The sequence below is a fragment of the Citrus clementina genome, unplaced genomic scaffold (assembly GCF_000493195.1).
Source record: "Citrus clementina cultivar Clemenules unplaced genomic scaffold, Citrus_clementina_v1.0 scaffold_3, whole genome shotgun sequence".
Classification (NCBI taxonomy): domain Eukaryota; kingdom Viridiplantae; phylum Streptophyta; class Magnoliopsida; order Sapindales; family Rutaceae; genus Citrus; species Citrus x clementina.
In genome coordinates this window covers 49,629,752-49,648,648 of record NW_006262339.1, presented here as the reverse complement: position 1 = coordinate 49,648,648, position 18,897 = coordinate 49,629,752, and the positions used below count along the sequence as shown (strand labels likewise).

General features: G+C 35.9%; 2 protein-coding genes across 3 annotated transcripts; both read right to left on the bottom strand.

The window, feature by feature from the left end:
• Positions 1 to 7,143: 7,143 nt before the first annotated feature.
• On the bottom strand, positions 7,144 to 14,338 carry LOC18048485 (myosin-9). Of its 2 annotated transcripts, none has more exons than XM_006445166.2 (13): positions 13,878 to 14,338; positions 13,559 to 13,743; positions 13,385 to 13,488; positions 12,865 to 12,945; positions 12,267 to 12,370; positions 12,082 to 12,168; positions 11,290 to 11,492; positions 10,425 to 10,626; positions 10,271 to 10,321; positions 10,029 to 10,127; positions 9,837 to 9,896; positions 9,307 to 9,431; positions 7,144 to 8,553 (listed from the first exon to the last, which is right to left on the bottom strand). In XM_006445166.2, exons 1-13 carry the CDS (start codon positions 14,157 to 14,159, stop codon positions 7,452 to 7,454), a joined length of 2,685 nt encoding a protein of 894 aa, XP_006445229.1. In that variant the 5' UTR covers positions 14,160 to 14,338; the 3' UTR covers positions 7,144 to 7,451. The 2 variants fall into 2 exon arrangements, with proteins under 2 accessions (XP_006445229.1, XP_006445230.1); XM_006445167.2 differs by having other exon boundaries at positions 9,307 to 9,428.
• Positions 14,339 to 15,778: 1,440 nt separating this feature from the next.
• LOC18048484 (peptidyl-prolyl cis-trans isomerase CYP18-1) lies at positions 15,779 to 17,980 on the bottom strand. The gene is made up of 5 exons (XM_006445165.2): positions 17,870 to 17,980; positions 17,702 to 17,776; positions 17,102 to 17,263; positions 16,280 to 16,438; positions 15,779 to 16,081 (listed from the first exon to the last, which is right to left on the bottom strand). Exons 1-5 carry the CDS (start codon positions 17,870 to 17,872, stop codon positions 15,998 to 16,000), a joined length of 483 nt encoding a protein of 160 aa, XP_006445228.1. The 5' UTR covers positions 17,873 to 17,980; the 3' UTR covers positions 15,779 to 15,997.
• Between the last annotated feature and the right edge of the window lie 917 nt (positions 17,981 to 18,897).

Here is an 18,897-nt window from a genome sequence, read left to right as displayed (position 1 = left end):
CAAGAATAAAATTGTCAAAAAATAGGGTTTGTGCTTTTCGCACCAACAATTTTAGTTTTTTTTTTTAGTTATGTCAGTTTACAAACTGTTGTTAAGGGCAATATTGTCTTTGCACAGTCAACTAACGATCAATGTTAAAATTAACTAACGGTAGGGAGTTTTTTTATAAATAAACAGATTCTCGTCATCTACTTGCAACAAGCTCAAACCTCAAAGGAGGTTTTTAAAAATTACCCCTTGAATATATCTAACTGCTAGAGAGTATGTCGGTTGGAAATTTAATAAGTCGAAAAAACCCAATTGTCAGAAGATTAAATAAATTAAATAAGTCTAATTACTAAAAAACCTAATTATAAAAAATTTAAATAAGTCAAATAAGGCCATTTTTAAAAAATTTTATTCAGGCTTAATAAGTTTCATTAATCATAAATTTAATCAAACAACCAAAGAATAATTGTAAGTTTCAAGGTTAATGTAATTTTCTCATAATAATTTGAAATAAATTCTTTTTTCTTTTGTTATAATTAAGGAAAAATTTGTGGTGCAACTGTGGTACCGTTCCACAATTACATCCAGCCGTTGGATGCTAGTGGATCCCACCCATTTAAGTGCATCCAACGGTGGATTAAATTGTATCACAGTACTACAGTTACACCGTAGCCAAACCCCGAATTAAACTAGTTGAGGCATACTTCGAATTTATCCAAAACCGTCTGGCATCAAATAATATGCAGTCTCTGTCTTTCTTCAGTTGCAATTAATCAAGAGCTGGGGGCTCCACGTGCTTTAACCATCAGCGCCTCCTTCTTGAATGTTAGAAAATTATGGATCTCCCATTAAAAGACCAAGAATACATATTATGTTGTCCTTTTTTTTTATATCAAATTTTGTATCTGATTTGTTGCTAACTTTATACCTAATTCTCCATTATCCAATACTATCAGAAAAAGAAAAAATAATAATCCATTACTCATCAGAACTGGATAAGGAGCAATAGGCTAGCCTTTTATTGGGCTCAACACATGAAGCCCATAATATATAACCTTGGGCTACTATGAACTGGGGCATTTGGGGCTTCTTAGCTATATCTGTCTTGACAAAGAATTGTAATCTTTGACTCTTTCACAAATCTTCACTAATCAGTTTTTGCTACTCTCAATTTTATCCTTATATAAAATTTCTTAAAAAGGTAAATACCTTAAGTGCACCCTCCTGGTATTTGTATTAATATTTAATTTAGCTAATTCAATTTTTTAAACCCTAATTTTTTTTCATATTGCATACTCTACTTTTGTAATCATAGAAGAATTTAATTTACAGTACTTAATAAAGAATATGAACAAGTATCAAATCTTTTTTTTTTTTTTGTGGTTATAGCAACAATAGATAAAACTTCTAAAAAGAAAAAGAGAGATTATAATGATTATGAGAGATTTTTCTTTTTCTTTTTCTTTTTTAAAAATAGATGTTATTAGTTTTATATAGTGGGTGCTTGAGAAAAAGATATAAATGATAATAAGAGTAAATTAAAGATTTAGTAGGGCATATATTAAGAGATAAAGATTAGTTTAAAATTTTTAATGAAATTAACTAAAAAATAGAGGTAAATAAGATAAATTAAGGGGGTCAAATATCATCTCTGCTCGATGAATTTTCTAGCAAGTAGCCAGCCAGCCACAAGTGAGGTTATAGCTGAGCTGTTTGGTCCTGGAAAAGCTTCAGTGGAAAAGAAATAATGAATATATTCTTATCTACTGATCGCCGAATGCCGATGCTTAATTAATATCGTCACCAATTCAATCAAAATTCTCATTTCCTGTTACAAAATCAAGGTAAGTCTACTCATGCACACTCTAATTAATATAAAATGAACGAACTACAGAATATATATATATATATATATATAACATCAGATAGCTTAAGCTCGCTTCCATATACTAATTACACGTAAATTACAATATTACCCTTAAGAATCGATAATAATAAGAATATCGTGGAAATTAAGAACAAGGTTGATAAAGAAGGGACGACAATACGACAGGGTAGGCTAGCCTCAAATTGACCGTGCACGCATGCATGTTGATGTTGCATATAAGCTTCCTTCCTTATAATTCATGCATCTTCATGATCATGCAGACGTAGTATGGTTAATTAGGGGAAAAAGGGAAGAGGGATCGAACTAATTAATCGTAAGTTGAATAGTGACTGAGATAACAAGGCCTGATTCTCTTGGTGAAGAAGAAGAACTTTGTTTCTCAGCTTTTCATTCTCTTTGATGAGGCTCTGGTTCTCCATGTACAGCTTCAGGTTCTTTCTCTTTAGCTCCATTGTCTCGTTTAATGCTGATGATAATCTTCTCCCCCTGTATTTAAATTATATAATTTAATTTTAGAATTAAACATCGATCGATGCATGTATTGCGTGTATATGTGTGTGTGAATGCAGAGAGAACGAGAGAGAAAGCCGGCCGGGTTGTGAGTTATTTAATGACGATCACGATGGTGAAATTAATTACCTATTTAAGCGGCGTACCCGAAAATTGTGTCGTCGACATGGGCGTCTATAAGCAAAATGCAATAAGCAACCACTGCATAGAGATGGAGTCATCAAGTCTGCAGAAGTTCAAGCGCGCACTCAAACATATATAGTGTATAATAAATAGGGTTAAAAATTAAAACTGAGAGGAACCTAAAAGATCAGAGATCCAGTGAGTTATATATGGGGGATAGATGAGTAGTTTCTGATACGATAGATGAATGTATACGGATGCTAGGAGAAAATGTGAGCTATATAGTGGGGAACAGAGAGAGTGTTTAATTTGTACACGAGGGGAGAGAAAGAGAGAGAGAGACGGCTTTCACCGTAATGATGGCACGCGGGCCCATGAATCATGATTACTAAAGTTTAATGATGGACGAGAAATACAGAAACAAAACAATCCTACCAATCCGATGAGATGAGAGGGCAATGTTTTCTCTTTAATTTCTTTGGCCTTTTCTTACTTTTTAAAGCTTCTAAAGGGAGAACCTGCAGGCTATTGGCTCTTGGGCACACAGAAAAGGACTGCAATTATTCATTTGTTATCTTAATTTTAAATTCAGTTCTCGCGTGCATATTACTTTCTATTCCCTTACGTAACCCGAAATGAAAGATCGCAGTCTTTCAAGGGTTCACACAAGAACAGCAATACTAGAGATATTACCAATCTTGCTTCTTCCATTATCAATGATACATTAACACGTCTAACTATGTTTAATTTGAATTAGTTTGCATATGATCTAATTGAGTAATAGATCCAGCTAACGATAATTGTAATTAACTAAGAAAATGGAGAATCCTTGGTTTCATGACTTGTCAAATAAATCTGCCAATGTAATTTCAAAAGAATGATAATGTGTAATACTAACAAGAATAGCCATCACCAGAGTCCCCTTAAGTGGCTTGACTGGGTTTGCTCCCTAATTCGAGTCGCAGGAAAATTGCCTTTGTTGGGAGAACTTGTGCCTCTCGATTCGAGCGGGGACTTCTAGTCTGAGTTGTGGTATAGGCTTAAAGGTACCTCTCACAGTTGAGGTCCTCCTCATGATACCTCTTAGTTAAGACAAAAAAAAAAAAAAAACAAGAATAGCATCAAAAAGTCAAAGTTGATCCCAACCTAACTAGTGGACCAACTAAGTCAAAAGTCCTTGATTACATGCTTTTTATTCAGTAAACCTTGAGCATTATTTGACGCACTTTACTTCGAGTTTATAATGATAAAAAGGGTGTTTTTGTAACTAACATGAATAGAGATTTATGCACATTGGCTAAGTATATGTGGTATGGTCAAAATCAAAAGCCTTTCTCCTTTTTAAAAATTAAACCTTGCACATGGTGTGTTAGAAGGATGTGTTTCAAAAGCAAGCATAACCTTGTAATTGGTCTGCTTTTTCACAAGAAAATATATTTAAGTCTTAGGCCCTCCAAGTGCAAACACAAAACTTGGACTTAATTTCTTCCCCCCAGTATGCTTAATCATTTGCATTTATATGAAAGCATGCGCAATTGCAAAAATTTAGCCGCACTCAGTTTCTAACATTCGAGTAAGCCAAAGTTGAAAAAATTTAGAAGCTATCGTAAAGGCAAATGGAATTCCAAGTGCAAATTAAGCACATGTGGGCGGTTGCGCAGAAGGAGAAGCCACGAGATCAAAGGAGTGGGGAAATTGGAAGAGAATGAAGCTGGGGGAGTAGTTAGTCAATGAGATTAGGCTATTGTTTTGACACAATCCTACAAGTAATTGAGTAGCAAAAGACATGCTCGTCTATTTGGAGAATGAAACCCATTTTGGCCTCATCTTCTTCTCCATCATCATCACAAGACACTAGCTAGTATGCATCTGTATTATCATCATCATGATGAATTATAAATTCTGACCTATGGTGGTTTGTTTTTTTCCTTGGTCCAACGCCATCTCAATTCTCAGCCACTTCACATGGTCACCTTAAATTGGCCAGTTGGACACTTGGCAGTGTCAGGAGGGAAGAGTCAAAATTGAATCAAATATCATCATATATAAAACAATTTATGATAATTTTGAACAGATTCTCAATTCTACATTATCAAAGTATAGAACACAAGTGGCTGAGCCATTTGGGAGTTCGATTACTAATAGCTTTCACTCATACATATCTTGAATTACTAGCCAGCAAGGCTATCACCATGTAGAAATTAAGATCTTTTTGAAACAAACGGCATTTTTCATTTGACAGGCATGAAAAAGCAAGATTAAAATGGAGTTGAAAAGAATTAGTCCAGCGATTCAGCATTTATACCGAAATAGATGAATAAGAGAAAGAAGCCAGTGATGATGATGACTGTTTTTAGCATTTCTCGCCGACAATCACGTGGGCCAAATCCATTACCGGCCTCAGAGTAGAATTCTTCGACTCTCTTTCTTTTATATGAATACGACAAGGGGGTCCAGCTCCAACTCCAACTCCAACGTGGAGCAGCGGGCAGAACCGTGAGATTCAACGTAACGCATGTTGTTACAACGGTCAGGATTTAAAGAAACTTTAAAATATCGTCCTTTTGGGTTTTCGAATGAAACATTTTCTACTACTTCTTTAAGAGTTATGCTATTTACCCCGGGTCAAATCCCAGGTCAAACCCCGAAAATTAAAACAAAACGATGTCGTTTTCTCTTCTTCATGAAACGCTACCGTTTCACCCTAGCAAAAGCAAACGTTCCTGTCTTCGTTTTCGTCTCTCTCTCTCTCTCTTGCTCTGTGTCTCCTAAAAAAGCAAAGCATAGCAACAAACAAAATCGGAGAGGAGAGAGAGACCTCTCGGAGCTTTAAAACAAAAAAATAAAAACAAGCTCTCTGTATCATCAATCGACTGCAAAAGCATAGATTCTTAGTCGAGATTCGAACTGTTCAACCGCGGATTGGATAACGAGAAGGGGAATCCGCTTTTCACATTCTCCTTTCTTTTTCGGGTTCCTAGCCGGTTCTAGAGCTAAATCCTTCGTCCGCTAGCTAATAGGCTCATCTTCTCTCTTTCATGACTTTCTTGTTGCCCTTTGTTGAGGAAAATCCTTTTAGAGCTGGGAAAACAAAATCTCCAATCGCATTCGATCTAGAGTCAAGCAGCCCTTCTTCCTTGTTCCCCTCCTCTTCGTTTTCGTCTTCCCCTCTTTGTTTTCTCGTCTTCGTTTTCGTCTGCAATTTGTGCTTGAATTGGTCTAGAATTTGTGCTGATTTGGTCTACAATTTGTGCTTGAATTTGTCTGGAATTTGTGCTTGAGTTGGTCTGCAATTTGTGCTTGATTTGGTCTGGAAATTGTGCTGATTTGGTCTGGAATTTGAGCTGATTTGGTCTGCAAAAAATACAGCGTTCACTCAACGGCGGGACAAGGTTTCTTGGAATGCTGTGTTGACTGGCTATGCTCGTCGTGTTCAGAGTGAAGAAGCTATGACATCTTTCTCAGAGATGCAATGGGAGACAAGACCTTGTAAATTTACATTTGAAACTCTTTTTGGCAGCATGTGCAAACATTTCTTCTCTTGAGCAAGGCAAACAAATTCATTGTTTCATGATTAGAAATTGTTACAAGATAAATGTTGTATGCAGAGGAGCTTTAGTTGAGGTGTACACTAAATGCCGTTGTCTTGAGTATGCAATACGGGTTTTCAAGGAGTCATCTTCATTGGATGTGATTATTTGCAACTCTATGATTTTGGGATTTTGTCATAACGAAAGGGGCAGAGAAGCACTTGAATTTTTTCTGCCTTAGTTTGTTTTGTTTTTACTAGCTCAAACGACTACGTTTCATGCAAGTTAAAAAAAAAAAAAAAAAAAAAAACCAAAACGACGCCGTTTTGAAATAATTCGGGATTTGACACGGGGTTTGACCCGGGGAAAGTAGCATTTTCCCTTCTTTAAACATTCTTCTTGTCCTAGCAGTAGCAGTATCATGTTCTTGCTGTGCCCTTGTAACATTGCTTACATGGCAGCTGTACATGCTCGTCAACACCATCACTAGTCACTTAAGCCGCACTCAAAATTTCCTTTTTTTCCTTACAGAAATTTACTATCAACACACAAGGCTATCAAACGATCGATACTCTGGGCTCAGTCCTCGTATTGCTCACCTTTGAGGATTCCTTACTAATGCTCTTGACTTTGCAGTTTCCAAATGTATCCCACATAATCAACCCTGTTCAACTTTTGTCTTTTTCCTGGTAACAAGTCTCGTTTACGAATTTATGCTGCTTCATCATTTCTACGATTTTACGTGTTGTATTATCGAGCATATTTAACATAGATTATTAGCAACAACGGGAATGTGGCTTCCAATATCTAAACGGGCTTATCATCAGGAAAATTGGACTCATCGCACGTGTCTCACTATTTTGGTTACCGTTTTGGATTCTTCTCACACGCATCCGACGGTGAAGAAGGCAGCTGCTGTATGCCTGAGATACTCCAACCTAGCTGCTGCTGTATGGAAATCATGACACCTAAAACGTATAACGAGTCTTGGAGAGTTTATTAATTATTACTTATAATTATTGATTAAAAAAGAGGCCGTAACATTATGCAAAGCTATACCCGATTGCATGTTTTTCCCATCTGACTTAGCAATTAATCTTTGCACATTTCAGAAGTATACGTAGTATATGTTATTTAAACACCACAGCGCCTCGGCGCAAAATGTTCATTTAGTTGAACATCAAATGCAGTACCGTTCAGGCTTGCACAGGTGTCAGCTAAAATTCTCTTTAGTGAAGACAGGCAATACAAGAAAAAAAAAACATATGCAGGCTTAATTAGTTTAATAATTTACATACAGACTAAATAGCCAAAATATATATATATAGGACAAAGCGAGCCCCCGAAAGCGGAACGAGCTCATTGACGTTGAGTATTTACGACTGCCATACCTAATCAACATGGCTGCTATCCTACAGAATCTTCCTGGGTAGCTTCATCATCTTCATCCATTGCTCGTCTTTGTTATTTTGATCCTCATCAGCTGGGTTACTACCATCATTATCTGCACCTGAACATTTAGTATCTGCTCCATCATTATCATCACTATCACCACAGCACTCAGTGTCAGAGCTGGAAATGGAACCTGATTTTCCTGTCCCTTGATGAAGGTCATTATCCACAGCGCCACCAAACTGCACTTTTAATTCAGGAGTTACAATTCCAATCATCTCACACAATGCCTGACGATCATGACTCCATTTGGTGGGAGCAGCTTTTGAAGATGGCAAATTTTGACTCTCGGCCGCCTGTGCACTGAAATCATGCGGACCCAGGGGGCCTTCCTCATTGTTATCTCTACTTCTAGGAGATTCATTCTCTCCATGGACAGAAGGAGCAGTACTGCAAGCCCAGCTCCCAGCAACTTCAGAAGCTAAAAGGTCTGCTGTCCTGATTGTGTCCTCCATGGTTTTTTGACTCAGAGGATTATTCAATTGTGAGTGATTAACAGTTTCCTGACAAGTTGGGGGAATCTGCTCATCAATTTCATGCCCATGGGCTTCATCCTCAAGCTGCATAGTCTCACCAGCTAAAGTTTCAGGTTTGTTCAAATCAATATTCTGCTCACCATCAATCCCAGGGCTTTCAGTTTCATGAACTTGCTCAGTTCCAATGGGGTCTCCCTCCAAAATAGGCCCTGTGCCAACACCATCTATGTCAGAACCAAAGCCACCTTTACAAGTACGATCACCACTAGTAAATTCTGCCTCTTGGGTATTTTGACCTTCTTCCTGACTTCTGATATCACAGTCGTGCTTCTCAGTAGTACTGGCTTCACCACTGGAGTCAGCCTTGGCAGCACTGTTGCTGTGATGCCCATTTGGCAGTTTTTCTCCAACTATAGTTCTGCTATTTTCACCGTCAGGTACACAGAGGTCGATATCAACTGACGTATTCTCATAATTTTCCTCATCTTCCAGTGTCTTCTGCATTGCCTTTAGTTGTTCCTGCTGTCTTGCAAACAATACCGAGATCTCCTCAGTCGTGGAATAAAATGCTCGTAACTGTGTTTCCCTGGATGCCATCCACACATTCACAGGGATTAAACCATCACTCAATTTCAATGTAAAATGGAAAACTCAGCAATTCTGCATGTCCTGAATATCAACATTTCCAAGCGAAAGAAAACAAATGAAGAGAATCGAAAACCACAACCATTTGAATAGAAAACAAAGTGACCACAGCATCTCCTACACAAGTTTTTCAAATATGTAAAATGAGAAAAATATCAAACATTCAAGATCCAACACAAATTAAGAGAAGGAAAGCCAAAGTGACTTGAATATACTCAGAAGTGCAAAGTTCAAACGAAAAGTACTTAGAAGTGAAAACGAAAAGTATTAAGAAATGCACTCTAAAGCACAGGGGTCCTCTATAATGTAAAATATGTCTTAAAAGAGACTGATGTCATCAGAGAGCATCCTATTTACTTAAATCCCTGTTCAGTTTTTTGGCCTATTTTACACAAGAGACTGAAAATGCAAACATTAGCCTTCAAACTGATGCACAATGAAATCCTAATAGTAAACATGGACTAATATTCCGGGAAAGTTTATGAATATTTCGCAAATCATATACGCAATTCAGAAAGTTTATGAATATTCCGGGAAAGTTTATGAATATTTCAGGAATAATTAGCAATTTTTGCAATGAATCATTATCACAAAATCACATGCTAAATGCAAAGAATTGGCAAATATCACAATTTTAGAATGGTGAACACATTTATACCAAAATCTCATTACACCAAGGCCTCAATATCCTTACCGTAGCATAATTCTTTCCCTGGCGGCTTTTAGCCTCCGTCTCTCAAAATCAAGATCTCGCGTCGCAGCAAGTATATCAAGTTCAAGGCCAGAAACTTTAGCCCATGCTACTTCACGGGCTGCCTGCTACCGACAGCAAGAGAAATCTCAGCTCAAAAATACAACTCAATTGAGTTGCAAAATAAAGTTTCAAATTGGTAGAATAGAGATTCACAATAACCCACTAAATTATCAATAAAGAACTGAAAAAAAGGACAGCACATCTCATTTTTCCTTTTTTCTGTATAAAGGGGGAGGGACATAGGGTCTCTATATAAGATACTTGTACAATTCATGCCTTCAAATGCCACATGCATGATCAACAAAGATATGAATCTTTATATGCAAAGAATTCCATAGGAACCAGCAACATTATTAATAATGATAAAATGGAAGGCTGAGGATAAAGAGGACATCATATAAAGGAAATCTAAACCCACATATCGATGTTAAACGACGTATGGTTTTGTAAAAAACTTGCTGCTTTTATACCTTTTCACTCTCGAGCTCTTCCCTCAGCTTTTTAATTTCATTCTCAAGTTCTTCAACTCTCTGCTCCAACAAGCAGTGCAAAATAAGAGTTGGGAAATAATCCCCTGGCATAATGGTTAAATCGTACTACCAAAATAGATACAGAAATACATATTTGAATATATCCAAGTTGGCAGTAAGAGACATAATTACTTTTTTCCAACTTGCTGAGACATTTTGTTCTTTACAAACTTGAGTTTCCAGCAGCCGAACTTTATTATCAGAGGTGACCAACCTTTCCCTAGTCTCATCCTACGGCATAAAACAAAAGTGAGAGACAGACCTATAGATTTTTATTTGTGTGTGTGTGTGGTGTGGGGTGGGGTGGGGGGAGAACGGGTGGTAAGGCAGGGAAGCGATATCACCCAGATATGAAATTGGGATGAGAATAGTACCAATTTGAGCTTCAAACTTTCCACTTGCAAAGAGCTCTGTTTCTCTGCTATCTGGTTTCAAATGCACAATTATTCACATTTTTATTTAAATCTTTTGAAAATAATCATGAATATGGAACATGCATAAACCAACAAGGACCTAGATGTTTCTCACCTGAAGCTTGTTAATTACTTCTTGCTGCTCTAGTTCTCTTCTTGAAGCAGCATCTGACAATCGTTTTAATTTCTCTTGAGTTTCTAACTGGGATTTCTGCACTGCTGCTTTCAAGTCTGCTTCAGCATTCTCTCGATCTACTCTTCTCAGGTTTCGCTCTTCATCTAATTGTGTCTTGAGTTCATCTATAGTCACCTTCTGACTAAAAGAAAGAAAATCAACTATTATTACCTTATCATTCTCATAAGCACATTAAATCCCCTCTCAAAGTTGAGTCATTAGCCGCCGTCTCTAAAACAAAAAACTAAATGGCATACTGAAATGTGCACAACTAGAAGCATTACACCATTGAACTGAAAGAAACCAAAAAACCTTAAAGAGTGCTAGCAATGATGTAAACAAATCTGGGGTACTCCAATTAGCTAATGCATTGATCAAAGAGAATTATGTTAAGCACAGAAAACACTAATTCCGAATACAACTTTGCCATGCCCACGGAAACGATAAAAACCATTTCCACAGAGATAGTCATCTCTTTTGTCCTGATGAATCTCGTTAAGAGTTCCCTTTTGCTTTTATAAGGAGGCCTTTGACAAAACCAACAAACAATTAGCATTCAAACACCTGTAAAAGATTATGCATCATCTTCTAGAAATACTGTAGAAAACTTTCAGTCATCCAGTAAATGTTTCTACATCCTTTCTTTGCTCTTGGAACTTTATAACAAAAAGCAAGTTTGAGACCCAAGATTCATGAAGTTCATAGAAATGGGTGAAACAAATGACCGCTTCATCAAAATTTTCTATTTTAGTTATAATCAAAGAATTTAATAGGAGCATGTGAATAGTCATCATACATCTTTTACCTCTTCATTATTTCATTTGCTTCTGTACATGACTGCATGGAAGCACTAAGTCTATCATTAAGGTCTTCCATTTCATGTTTTTGTTCAGCTGATATTCTACTGATCTCAGCAAGCTCTTTCTGTTTAGCATCCAACATGTCGCGTAGCACTTTCAGTTGATGAAGATATGATATTGAAACTGATTCTTTCATCTCTTTCATTTCCTGCAGATCAATTAAAAGTCAAGGCTGAGTGATCAGAAATACTAATATTTAGTAGGTGAAAACAAAGAACGAGTGATTAGCATAAATTCAATTCACCAGAAAACAGAGGTCCCTTCAGATCTAGCAATCACTACATAATTTATTGGAGTTTTAAGCAAAATATAATTGAAAGAAGCACATCGAACAACCAAAAGAACTGTAATGTATGAGAACAGTCGGATGTTGCTTCATCAGCACATCATAACAAACTTCCACTCATGCTTAAACTAGATCAATTTGGTACATAACAGATTGCTAATAGCGCTGTAGGCGGAAACAGCAGAATGAAACAAGGTACCATTTTAAGTCACCTTAGCCTACTCCCAATTGTTAGTATAGCTAATCTTCTTCTCACACTTTGAAGTAAGTAGATGAAAAATGCAAACAGCTTACAAAAGGAAACTTAACTTGCACTGTTTATTTGATATATAAGAACCAACTAAGCTTTTTCATAATTTTCAAACAGTAATCAAGAGTTGGATGATTGTACTCAGACATATGCAAGGTCAAAGAAAAGGAAAATCGACATCATAATTCACCACATGATTACTTTTTCATGACGCTCAACAACTACACGATTCTCATTTCGCAATTTATCAATTTCCAGGACCTGACTTTCCAATTGCTTCCTTAATTCCTGCGGGTGACAGCATTTAAAATGTGAAAATGGTCAGAAAGCTTGTAATAGATACTCTTCGATGTCTCAATCACTAGAGTAATGAACTCATAATATACCGTGTTTGACCGCTGAAGACTTCGAAAATCATCAAGAGATAGAGGACCGTCAGGAGAGCATATGCCAATACCTTTAAGTCTCTTGTTATCAGAAACATACTCCTCTGTGTAGAACACAGAAAAAGTTCATCAATTTATCTATAAGTCTGAAAATTGGAAGCAAGGAGAAGCATTTAACCCCAAGGAGGACCTGATTGCACATTTTAATGAAAAGAGCAATAGGTATAGGAAAAGGCATAACAAATCATGTAATAGCCAAGAGCATAATCACCATCAATACTACAGCATATAGAGATTTTGGCTAATGTTTATTCAGAGGTCTAATCTTCATAAACAATGCAATTGATGCATTGCTGAGCTGACAGTGTAATCCACAGACAAGAAAGCAATTGAGTTGCATAGCACTAATGTTATGAGCTAAGTAAAATGTTTTACGTATACTGAAATAAAAAATTTTGTGTCTTTAAGATTTAAGAACTTCATACAATGTACTAATCATTCAAATTCAGATGAAACTTGGTCAACTAATGAAGAATACTAAGGAATGGCAATTATGACATGAAAAAGTTCAATGAAACATTAAAGTAAATGAATATACCTGCTTTTCTCTTTGCAGCAGCACCTTCCATTGTAGGAGTAGACCTCGAAACATCGCGAAATACAAATGCAAATGCAAGGTCTGTTAAAAGTAACAGAAAGATAAATAAATTTTTGCAATGTGTCCTATTCTTTGTACAATCACGATAACCTTTACAACCATCCACTCTGAGGCAAAAATTTTCAAGCTAGACAGTTATAGTAAATTGGCAGAAGGATGCTCGTGTGAAAAACCTAGAGCATTATAATGCCCAGATTTGAAACAAAACCATCATTTACCCATTCTTTTTTATTTTTGGTTTCAAGACCAAAAAAAGAGAAAAGAATAGTTATGAAGATGCTGTAAAATTCAATCATAAGAGGTATCATCAGTAATATTATAAAATTGACATCAGAATAAACAGATTTCTTAAAAATGAAAGTCTAGGAGAATGATTATTGACTGTGCTCTGTTGAAGCAGCAGGAAAAAAAAAATCAATTTGTCTTCATCAGTAACAAGGAAAAACCTTTACTAAATTACCATGCTGAGGAGGAGCTGCAAATGATATAATATCACCATGATCGATATTGACTTCAGAGCTATTCTTCTTGAACCTCTCACAGTTGACATAAGTCCCATTTGTGCTGCACAAATACAATCAGTACACATCTTTTAAAAGCAATAAATTACAGAGCTTTCTAAGCAATACACAACCTCGTATCTTTCAAGCACACAGATGAGCAACCGCTAGGAGAATGATCTAAATCTCCACTAGCAAACTTCTTCCTGTATATCTTGCAATGGTTTGCACTGACAGCATTTGAGTCAATCTGGAAATGTGCATCATCTACCAATCGGCCAATGCAATGTTCATCCGCAGTCAAAAGAATATTTATGCCCTGGCATTACGGGAAATAAATAACAATAATAATACAGATTTCGAAGAAAGCCCAAAAATCGAGCGAATTTAAAAATAAATAATGAAGAGAAGAAAAGGAAATTGGTGAATTAGGGTTTATGGTAAGGTAGGTACCTGGTGGCGTTTGCGAGCGTTGTTAGAAATAGCGGTAAGGACGCCCCAGACTTTGGGGTCGTAATTTTGAAGAGGCTGAGCAGCGTAAGTGCCGGCCACCCAGAAGACAAAATGACTGGGGACCACGGCCTTCTTTGGAGATGTGGCATTAGGGTTTTGGTGAGGAGGGTGCGATGAGCTCGACTGAGACGCATTTACGTTCACCTTCTCTTTAGGGCTTGGACTTGGTGTTGATTTGGGAACTGTTGGAGTTTTTTCTTGCCTGTCCTCTTTGATGTCCATTTAATTCTACCGAGACAAGGGACACGAATTGGCGCGGAATTTGTAACCCTAACATATAACCAGTGAAATACTCTCGCTGTTTTTATGTCAATTAAATAAACACTAAGCGTGCTTTTGACGCTTTTGGTTCTCTCAGCTGGTGGCGCGTCAACATAAACGAAAAATGTCGGCTGTCAACATTTAAGTGCCACTCTTTCTACTTTCTACTCTCCAGTCTAGTTTCTGTTATAAAATTAGCCTCAGAAAATTTGTATTTTAAATAATATAACAGGTCATATGTTATTTATTTATTTATTAATGGAGTGAAATTAACTTATAAATTAATGATTATTATTAAAAAAATCAATTATTAACAAAATCATGATAATTATTTATGGGTGATACATTATTTAAGATGTAAAATTTTCTATCTTGACTTTTTAAGCATGCCATTGTGAATTAAAAAAATAAATTTAAAACATTCTAATGGACAATGGCTGAGCCTCTCTTTATTCACCATTTTTTTCTTAAGTAAGGAATAATTTTATTTTGGGTGAGCCAGCATTTAAAAGAAATTGTATATGACTCTTAAATAAATTTATTACTAATCGATAACCTTATTCAATTGAATAAACATATATTACTCTTAAGTCTTGACACCCATTGACTCCCATTTACTACATTTATACCGAAAACTTTAATTTTATTTTCTCCATCATCAATTTAAATGTTGAGTCTTTATTTTGCAATTAATTTTCTTGCGCGGTGATAGATGCATTTGAGGTGTGAAAAATAACTGAGCCGCCGAATGGACTGAAAAAAAAAAGGAACAATTTAAGTGAATAAACAAAAAAAAAAAAAAAACCGAAACTGAAAATCCAATAACCAGAGAAAACCAAGATTTTAAAGATTAAAAATTAAATGAACCGAAATTTCAGTTCAGTTCATATTTCTACTGAAATTTAGTTGGTTCAGCTCCGTTTGGCAAAAAATAAAATGAAGTAAATTGTGCCCACCCCTAGATTCATCAAATTATAGTAAAATTGAGGCTTTAGACAATTTTTCTCTTCCTTTTGGTCATCTTCTAGATTTTAAAAGTTTAATATGCGTATTGTCTAATTTGCATATGCTAAAAAATTATGAAAGAATTGTTTGTTTTGTTTTTCTCTTTTACACTGCTAGATTATCGAGGAAAAAGAAGGTTTAATCAAATAACCTCTAAGGTGCACAACAAAACGAAATTAGGGGGAAAAATCCTCTACCTTTTTCTATTTATTCAGCAACTCAATTCCTTCCACATTTTTATGAGCTCTCTTATTTTCAAACACGAGATTTTCCTATTTAGCTAAATAGCACCCACACAAAGATCTTTTATATGAACAAATTTAGCTGTTTCTTCAGTCATTTATTCTTACATCAAGTTTAGGAATTACTTGACTCTTGTTAAAAGAGCTCTTCAGAGAAAACTAAGAGAACATTAAAAAGCCCTATAAATAAAGAGAATTGAATCCCTAACCCTTGTGACTGGTAGTCTGGACACATTCAGCGAATGAAAACCCTTCGATGGAAATCAACCATGACATTCAAAAAGCTTGATACCAACTAACCTCAACAGCACGTTAATCAAGCAACACCCACAAGAATGAAAACAAGATTTAAATTACTAACGTTTCTCAATCGTCAATCTCACCATTTGATGCTACATAAAATTCTGCGGTTACTTCTTCCTTCAAGCCCATAGTCATAACTGGGAAAAGAAAAATGTACAGAGTCTACTGGGAGTTTAATCGTAAGTCACTGTTCCCACTCCACACTAAGCCTCTTTACAATGTTATACAACAAGAAATTTTCAGACAAAGCTAGACAGCAAGTGGGTTAGCATGTATGGTAACTCGATTGATCCTTATCTCCGCAAGTGGCCGGTCCCCTGATCCAGTTTGAGCCTGCAAAAACCCAAAAAAATAGGCAGTGATGCTAACTCTAACAAGGGAAAGAATACTAAAACGTGACAACACACATCAAGTATGAAACTTCATGGAAGTGGATGTGTTGCAAGCAGCATCAAGTAAACAAGTTGCACACGAAATAGGATCACAACACAGCTCTTTAAGAGAAATAGTGATTATGCCATCACAACGTACCTTTTCCATAAGGTCAAGAACTTCGAACCCATGAATTACTCTACCAAACACAGTGTACAATCCGTTAAGATGGGGCTGCTTTGCATAAGAGATGAAGAATTGGCTTCCATTAGTGTTAGGGCCACTATTGGCCATTGACAGTATCCCTCTAGCATTATGCTGCAAAAAGGCGGGAAAAATATACAAGATCATTGGTAAAATATCATCAGCCGAAAGGATGCCATACGATATGCAATCTTTTATTTATTTTATTATTTTTTTTTTTTTAGATATCGTGAAATTATGTAGCAAATAAATCAAACAAACCAAACTTCACAAGCATCCTCAGGGCCCAATTTCGGAAGCTTGATATCTCTAGATCATGATAACGCTGCTAAATAAACCTTGCTATGACAATAAGTATACTTGTGAATGCAGTCTAGGGAGAAGTGGCAAGAAGGAAAGAAGATGACGATCAAATATCCAAAACACTAAACTATGAGTTTTATAGTCTAACCAATAGAACAACAGGACTTAGGCTCCACCACCCAAATAATCTGCTCTATTCCCTGACACTTGAACATGCGAAGCACCCTAGCTTGTCCACTAGTGGAAAGATTGCCAATCTGTCTTTGGCCAGAGAACACAGAGATATAGAGATTCTAAAGTTTATTAGTTTTAACGCTTCCGCCGTGTTTTAAGTTGTGAATTGTATATAAGGATGATCCTTCCGCAATCCAGGGCAGGTCGTTTCATGAACTATAAATTCACGACCAACCAAAGAGGCAAAAACTGTAGCATAATTTATGTAGTCTAGAAAGTGCACCAAGCAATTGATTATACCTTGAGGGACTCCCTTATCTCATCATTGAACTTCTTGCCCCATATGCTTGTTCCGCCTTTTCCAGTGCCTGTTGGGTCTCCACCTTGAATCATAAAACCTTTAATATTCCGGTGAAAAATGGTCCCATCGTAGTAACCACTCGCGCATAGTGCCAAAAAATTCTGCAAAAGATTTTAATACGAGAATCATAAGCAAGCATGTTACCTGCTGAAACAAGATTAGTTGGCACAGCATTTTCATACTTATTGCGGACTTTTAATTGTTTCCAGAGCAGCGAACCCTAACTGAAGCTATGAGATATAGTATTCGGCAAAGGAAAAAAAATGATAAAATCAAATTGTAAACATAAATTAGAAGCTAAACGGTGCATCGATTTGCACGTCATTTCCAGGAAGTTTGTTGAAGTCACAAGGAATCTTTTAAACCCTACAAAATTGGAGCTATGGGCATGTACGTAAAACAAAATCAAGTAACACGATTGAAATTAAGGTTTAAGTGAATTCAAAAATTGTAAGAGAAATAAATTCGCTTCTCTTCGCAATCTTTACTTTGATTATAACATTGAAATTTGAAACAAACAGAATGAGACAAAGACAAACCTCAGCCGTCTTAGGGACTTCGTCGCAAGCAATCTCGCACTTAATATCACCCAGATTAGTGTGTAGAGTTACCGACTGAAAAGCAAAAATATTTAAGAAATGTAGTTATTTTCTTGATGCAAAAGAGCTACTTGATGAAATCATCCCCCCCCAAAAAAAAAAACTCACCATCTTACCGCCTACGCCAAACCAAAGCTCAGAATTTATAAAATCTAGACCCGGGAGCGGATTTATTATTTATATGAATTCCATTGTCCTTGAACGCTAATGACGCCGTCATTAAGCCGTTGGTGTAGCACCTTTACTTAAAGCCGTTTCTGTTTTACTTTCTAAACTACGCCGTTAATATTAACTGCACCTTTTCTTGATAATTAAAAGAGTTTTGATATGTCGCTACTAAACGACATCGTCATATACCGCTCTTTTGTTTTTCTTTGAAGGATTTTAACGGTGGTCGCAGGTCACTCTTGAAAACAGGAAAATAGACCCGTTATGACTTATGAATTGATTCGAGCGATTCCTTCAATTTTTTTTCTTATTTAAAAAAAAAAAAAAACTGTTGTGGCGTCTTTATTTATTGGAAATAAAAATATACATTAAGAAATATGAATAAATGATGAGTTTACTTATTTAAATAAGAGATAGAGGAATCAAAGTGGTGGACTATACATAAAATTGAGAATGATTGTTCCCATGAGAGGAGGTGAAAATGAGATTTTCATTCTCTAAAGTGACTGTATTATCTCTACTTAGAGTTTGAAATTTTCATTTTATTCTTATCTTCTTTCTTCTTCTTCTTATTATTATTATAACAATAACAAATTGAGGTCAGTTTAGTAACTTGCAACTATCCATTCTGATTCTAAAATAAAGTAAACACATCAATGACAATACAGCTCATTCTAATTCTGATTCTCACAGTTAAAGCAAACAGTTTATTCTGATTCCTATTTCTCATTCCGATTACTGATTAATAAACCCACCATGATTATTGCCAATTGAGTTAGTTGTAGACGTTTGATACAAAAACCATGACACTAAAAGCCTATATATAGAGCATAATGAGATTTAATATTCTAATAGTTTATTTTTCAATGGGTAATTGAAATGGGTTTGAATTAAAATAAATTAAAACAAAATAAATATAAATTATTTATTTTAGTTGAAATCATAATGAATTGCACTGCTATATTTGG